This window comes from Megalobrama amblycephala, linkage group LG21 (assembly GCF_018812025.1).
Source record: "Megalobrama amblycephala isolate DHTTF-2021 linkage group LG21, ASM1881202v1, whole genome shotgun sequence".
Lineage (NCBI taxonomy): Eukaryota > Metazoa > Chordata > Actinopteri > Cypriniformes > Xenocyprididae > Megalobrama > Megalobrama amblycephala.
In genome coordinates, this window is record NC_063064.1 from 2,117,908 (window position 1) to 2,125,367 (window position 7,460).

Below are 7,460 nucleotides of genomic sequence, written 5' to 3' on the forward strand. Positions count from 1 at the left end.
CGTGTGTGTGTGTGAGTGTGTAAGAGTGTGTATGTGTGAGTGAGTACATGAAAGAAAGTGTGTGTGTGTGTATGTGTGTGTAATGGTGTGTGTGTGTGTGTGTGTGTGTGTGTGTGGTCCTGGTAAACCCTTGGTAATATCCAAAATCCTTGTTCTTGTGGGGACATTTGGTCCTCATGAGGAAAACAGCTGATAAAGTGATGCTTTCTGAAAATGTAAACATACAGGAGCTTCTCAGTGATGGTTATGATGGTCAGGGGAGAGAATATACAGTTTGTACAGTATAAAAATCATTGTGTCTATGGAAAGTCCCCATAAAACATGGAAACCCAGCGCGTGTTTGTGTGTGCGTGTGTGTGTGCGCGTGCAGAATGCGCGGGCCGTGTGCAGAGCGCGGTGGGCGGGGCAGCAGGACTCGGCCGCGAGCGTGTCGTGCGCAAACCGCGTGTGGCGCAGCGCAGAGAGGAGGAACCGAAAATAAACAGCAACGAGTCACGTCGCCGAGGTGAGTTCCCTTAAAGGACGAAAATACGACATTTAACTCGATGCATATGGTGTGGTGACATCGTCACGGTCTCGGAGAGTGTCTCCGCTGTCTCGAAAGGCCAGGGCTGTGTTTGTGAGGCGAATCGTTCAGGTTGAATGTGTCCAGAGAGGTTCAGAAGTGATATTTTCTGACGGCGCACTTTGGCCTACTGCGACAGGCTGCGAGCGGGAAAGTCACGCCATTCCACCGATCCGTCGCAGTTTTGCGATGGCGATATATGAAATTAGCGAATGCCGTTATCGACACATAGCTGAAGGATAGATATAATGTCGTCGCGGGACTGGATGGTCTCCCTAAGGGTGAGAGAGGGTCTGTGGGAACCAGCGTGATGGACCGGGTGAGTGGACAGGCCAGATATCAGCCCTGAAGAAGACTACTGCTGATCTTCATCAGGTTTTCATCTTGTTTTGAGTAACTTAGTGCGGTGAGATTCAGAGACGTTGTGACTCAGTGTGTTTTAATAATGTTTGCACAGCAGTTCTGTCCACAATAGGCGCGATCGAACATCTGAATTGTTTGTATTTTGGCATCGTTTGCGCGTTCCGAACATCGCTGCGATTTTAATCTTTCGCACTAATGATACTCAAAAACGCAGGTTTTTGATATGTTCGAGTAGTTTATGGATAACATGTGTTATAATGTGATTTCTAACAGCTGACAGTTGTTGTGAAGCCCGTTCGTGAACGAATGAGTCGAATCTTTTCAAGGAATCGATTGAATCGGTTCTCGAATGAACAACTCGCTGAAACCGTTAACGTTTTCTTTAAAAAGTAACGATTACATTAACGATTTTTTATTTTAATGGATAAATAGCAGTAATATTATAAAATAATAACACAAACGAGTTTTTTTTATATATATAATATTATTAAATACTGCAAAAACTTTTTGTTTGAGTTTTGAGCATTGTTGTTTAAAGTAAATGCAAATTATATTTGGTTTACAGCCGTTCAGTAAAATTTACTAATTTGATATAATTAATGTAGCTTGATCCACTGAACTTTTTTTGTTGCCATTTTAGCTTTATATTTCTACTTCTTTTAGGTTTCGAACACGATGTCAGAGGAACTCTTTATGCACACCATATAGCAGTTTATTTCCATTAATTTGATTTAATTTTTAATCTCTTTGTCTCTCAGTCGTAGGGAGCAGTCAGAGGCTATGAGCAGCAACGAGTGTTTTGGTTGCGGCCGCACTGGCCACTGGATCAAGAACTGTCCAAATGCTGGACGTGGACGTGGCAAGGGCCGTGGCAGGGGGAAAGGTGAGAGCCGGTCCATATTATGAGTCGATCCTAAAGCTGGTTTGGTGAATAAAGTGTTTCTCCTGCTCCCGCTAGATCTTTTCTGCTATCGCTGCGGAGAACCGGGCCACGTTGCGCGGGACTGTGAGAGGACTGAGGATGGTAAGGATGCGAAATGTGCTCTGATTGATTGTTACGTGTTTTGATTGAAGAGATTTTCACAAGACATTCATTTAGCTTTTTTATAGTCTTAAGTCAGGGTTATTAAAGTTATCTAAAACTAAAGCCATAAAAAATAATTTGTTACTTGAAATAAAATGCAAAAAAACTTCAGCAATTTTCCATGGCACAATTTTCTTTTTGTTTTTATTTAGTTTTACACGATGTAATACTAAAATAAAAGTATTATAAAAACAAAAACATACAAAAAGTTACTAAAAATGTAAAAAATAACTTTAATTAAAACTAAAATATACTAATAAAAACAGGGTTTTTTTTTTTTTTGAAAACCATAAAAAAAAACATTTGTTACTTGAAATAAAAAAACGTTTTTAAGTTTTTATTTAATCTTTTTCCCATGGCAACATTTTTTTTAATGTTTTTATTTAGTTTTACATGATGTGCTACTAAAATTTCTAAAACAAAAAAAACAAAAACAAAAAAAACTAATATAAAGTTACAGAAAAACATACAAAAAAGAATACTAAAAATGTAACTAAAATTAAAAGGAAAACATAAAAATAAGTTTTTTTTTTTTTGAAAACCATCTCAACCATTTTTGTTACTTGTAATAAATAAAAGTTAACAGAAATAAAATACAATTAAACATTATTTAACCTTTTTCCCATGGCAACTTTTTTATAATTTAGTTTTACATGATGTACTACTAAAATTTCTAAAACTTAAAAAAAATATATATGTTTTTGTAACTTTTTAAAATATAAGAAATTACTAAAAATCTAACTAAAATTAAAAGGAAAATATAGACAATAAAATAAGTTTATTTTGAAAACTATAACATTTTTGTTACTTGAAATAAAAAATAACTGAAATAAAATACAAATAAACATTATTTAATTTTTTCCATTAGACTTACTTAATGTACTACAAAAATTAACTTAAACAAAACTGAAATAAAAATGAATAAAAATTATGTAGACACAAAAAAACACAAATAAAAAAAAAGTTTAAAAAAATACAGTATAATTACTAAAAATGTAACTAAAACTAAAATTGAATGGAAAATGTAAAAATAAAAACTGAAATTATTTTGAACACCATAACATTTGTTACTTTAAATAAATAAGTTAACTGAAATAAAATACAAATAAACATTTAACCTTTTTCCCATGGCAACTTTTTTTTTTTTAGTTTTACATGATGTACTACTAAAATTTCTAAAACTAAAAAAAAAAACATACAAGAAATTACTAAAAATCTAACTAAAATTAAAAGGAAAATATAAAAATAAAAAGTACGTTTATTTTAAAAACCATAACCATTTTTGTTACTTGAAATGAAAAAAATAACAAATGAAATAAAATACAAATAAATATTTAAATTTTTTCCATTAGTTTTACTTAATGTACAAACAAAACTGAAATAAAAATGAAGAAAAATTATGTAGACATTAAAAAAACGATTAAAAAAAGAAATAAAATGTACAATATAATTACTAAAAAGTTAAATTAAAATGAAGACAACTAAATTTGTTAATATTTATACAAATGATTAATAACTATACTAGTCAATTTTAAAGTATTCTTGAAGTTTGAATTCTGACAAGAGTAAAATTCAATAAAAAAATTGTTTATATTGGTAACACTTTATTTTTGTTACATATGTTACATGTACTTACTGTAGTAATAACAGTAAATTTTGCATAATTACATGTTGTTAATTAATATTTCTCAGTACTTAAATGTATAGTTACACTAACAAGGATACCTTAAAATAAAGTGTAACCTTAATCTGTACAATATTCATATCCATTCAGCGTACAGTTAGTTGACGTGGTGCATTTATTAAAAAACATTATTCATGCATCTGACAACATGTAGAAACTGTACTTTGAAAAAGTCTTTATTCTCACAGCTGATGCATTTATAACAAACCTATAAAGGGAAAAAGTGGCAAATTGGCGAGCCGTCACAGCAAAGATAGAGGTAGCAATGTTTTAAAGAGGATCTATTCTGCTTCCCTCTTGAGTTGTCTTCATAATATTCCTCATTTAAATAATTCATCAAGGGTATCGCTCTCGTGTTTTGCAGCGTGCTACAACTGTGGCCGAGGCGGTCACATCTCCAGGGACTGCAAGGAGCCCAAGAAGGAGCGGGAGCAGGTCTGCTACAACTGCGGTAAAGCCGGTCACATGGCCCGCGACTGCGACCACGCCAACGAGCAGAAGTGCTACTCCTGCGGCGGCTTCGGACACATCCAGAAGGGCTGCGAGAAAGTCAAGTGCTACAGGTGAGGAATGACGGTATGAGAACGCTGAAGGCTTCAGATGTGAACGGGCCTGATCTGTGGCTTTCGCTCCTCGCAGGTGCGGCGAGATCGGACACGTCGCCGTCCAGTGCAGCAAGGCCAGCGAAGTCAACTGCTACAACTGCGGAAAGTCCGGCCACGTGGCGAAAGAATGCACCATCGAGGCCACCGCTTAATCCCGTCTCCTCGCTCGCCCCTCCTTTTTCTGATTGATGGTTGTATTATTTTCTCTGAATCCTCTTCACTGGCCAACGGTTGGCAGATAGAGGCTATTCCCAGGCCAGTGAGCTCTTGACATGTAAAAGGAGGAAAGGGGTGGAAAAAAACTTTCCACTTTCTGCATTTAATACAAAAAATGTTTATGTTTAGTTTGGTAGAGGTGTAATGTATAATGCTTTGTTAAAGAACCCCCTTTCCATGCCACTGGTGAACAGGGATGTTGAGTGAAGAACGTTAGTCGGCTAGGCCTCGAGAGGCTCGTGGAACGCGGCCTCGGAGAGATCGGAAAAAAAACAAAACAAACGACGGTAAAAAATAACCACACAGATCAGGGAAGCGCCGAACGCTTCTGAATGATTTGCAATTTTTTGTTTTCTCAATGAGACTGAGGTAGCCTACGAGTGATTGAGCAGCACAGGACACACACGGTCGGCTCTGTCCAGGCCGGACCAGCAGTACGCAGCTATGTGGAGAAAAAAAAAAAAAACGTAACGTTTAATATAAAGCAGACAACTTTATAGCATATTCAGAAAGTGATAACCTTTGTAAAACATGTTTGGCTGTTTGGTCGTTCAGGAAAACATAGTTCATGATCCCGAACGATGCGGATGGAGTTTAGGTCGTTCTACCCAAGGTGAAAACTTCAGTAAAATAACAATGAAAGAAGAAGAAGAAGAAGAAGAAAAAAAAGGGGTCATAAAACAGATTCGGAGTTAGAAGAAAGGTGAATGTTTTCACAGAAATCAAAATGTTATTTTTGTACAATATCACTTAGACTACTCTAAAAATAATAATAATAAAAAAACTATCATTTGCTTGTACTCAGTTTTTAAGTCGGAAGGTAAATGCAACTGAAGTTCTAGGACATAGAAATGTAATTTTAAACTATCAATAAATCTGGAGGAGGAAGGGGTGTACAGACTGAAGCTTCTTTTCTGAGTTGTGTCTTTACTCTCCAGCACATGCACACATTTATCACTGTTGTTTTGCTTTATAGCTTTTCGTTTTATTTGAGATGTTTTTTCCATCTGCTGCACATTTGATCATGTTTTCAATATATAATCAATATATACAATCAGCTCTCATGGCATGATTTTGTTTCTCTTGAAAATTATTTTTTTAATATTTTAAATGTAAAATAATAAAAGATTAAGAAAAAAATATAAAACAGATTTGAAGAGAAAGGTGAATGTTTTCACATATATAAAAATGTTTTTGTATGATATCACAAAATATAAAAATAATGAAATGTATGATATGCATAAAACTTTAATATTATAGAAAGTGTGTGTGTGTGTGTATATATATATATATATATATATATATATATATATATATATATATATATAGTTTCGTCTGCTCACCAAAGCTGCATTTATTTAATTGAAATTCTGGTAAAAACAGTAATATTATGAAATATTATTACAATTTAAAATAACTGATTTCTATTTGAAAATATTTTACAATGTAATTTATTCCTGTGATCAAAGCTGAATTTTCAGCATCATTTCTCCAGTCTTCAGTGTCACATGATCCTTCAGAAATCATTCTAATATGATGATTTGATGCTCAAGAAACATTTATGATTATTGTCAATGTTGAAAACAGTTGTGTACATTTTTTTTTTTTCCCAGGATTCTTTGATGAATAGAAAGTTCAAAGGAACAGCATTTATCTGAAATACAAAGCTTCTGTAACATATAATACACTACAGTTCAAAAGTTTGGGGTCAGTAAGAATTTTAAATTTTTTGGGAAGAAATTAAAGCTGCTGTCCGCAGTTTTTCCTCTTTGTCGCGATCTCTGTTTGAAACATGCGATTGCAGTCATATGCGGAACAGTTATCTGTACATGCGTTGTGCATCGGCACAGCTCGTCAGCGCGGATGAATCTAATGCTTGCTGTCAGTCACCGCACCGGTGTGGATACTGAACTTCAGAATCACAGATTCTACGTCTTGAAAGTATGACCAAAATAAGAATTTTCACTGGAAAATATCATCTGAACAAGTAAGTAACATGTCAGCCACTTTTGTTTTGACCAACTGAGGAAAAAAGCATTAGGCCTACAATAAATCACGCTGCCAATGATGATTAAATCCAACGATCGCAGTTGTCACTGATGACTGTCATTTAGAGCTTTCTGGATTACAATCCGCCATCAAAATGATAAGTTTAATTATTTCAGCTGCTGTGAGAAAAGGCTATAAATGTGCCGCTACCGGCAGCTGAAATGTATGACTAGCCTCTCGACGGGACTCCTTCCTTTGTTTACGGACGTGACGTAATGACGCACAGACGAACTGCTGCATGCTTGAATTTCCAGCGGAAATCCGCCAGGTCGCTCTTACTATAAAACATTATTACAAGCTTACTGTTGTGAATCGAGACAAGATAATTAGATAGTTTTGAACACTGGCTGGTTATGTACTTGTTCAAAATTTGATTTTGGCTAATTTTTAACCAAAAAAAGTTGCGGACTGCAGCTTTAAAGAAACTAATACTTTTATTCAGCAAGGATGCATTAAATCGATCAAAAGTGACAGTAAAGACATTTATAATGTTACAAAAGATTATATTTCAAATAAACAGTTCTTTTGAACTTTATTCATTTCATCAAAGAAAAAAAAATAGTATACACCATAAATGTTTCTTGAGCAGCAGATCAGCATATTAGAATGATTTCTGAAGGATCATGTGACACTGAAGACTGGAGTAATGATGCTGAAAATTCAGCTTTGATCACAGGAATAAATTACATTTTACTATATATTCACACAGAAAACAGTTATTTTAAATTGTAATATTTCACAATATTACTGTTTTTACTGTATTTTTAATTAAATAAATGCAGCCTTGGTGAGCAGATGAAACTTCTTTTAAACATTAAAAATCGAACCGATTCCAAACTTTTGAATAGTGTGTGTGTGTATACATATATATACACACACACACACACACACACA

The 7,460-nt window shown here is 34.5% G+C and overlaps 1 protein-coding gene across 2 annotated transcripts; it reads left to right on the forward strand.

Moving 5' to 3' along the window:
* The first annotated feature begins 348 nt into the window (after positions 1-348).
* Positions 349-5,422, forward strand: cnbpb (CCHC-type zinc finger, nucleic acid binding protein b). Of its 2 annotated transcripts, none has more exons than XM_048172632.1 (5): positions 349-505; positions 1,687-1,811; positions 1,887-1,952; positions 4,061-4,259; positions 4,336-5,422. In XM_048172632.1, exons 1-5 carry the CDS (start codon positions 372-374, stop codon positions 4,451-4,453), a joined length of 642 nt encoding a protein of 213 aa, XP_048028589.1. In that variant the 5' UTR covers positions 349-371; the 3' UTR covers positions 4,454-5,422. The 2 variants fall into 2 exon arrangements, with proteins under 2 accessions (XP_048028589.1, XP_048028590.1); XM_048172633.1 differs by lacking the exon at positions 349-505 and adding an exon at positions 542-884.
* Positions 5,423-7,460: the final 2,038 nt, after the last annotated feature.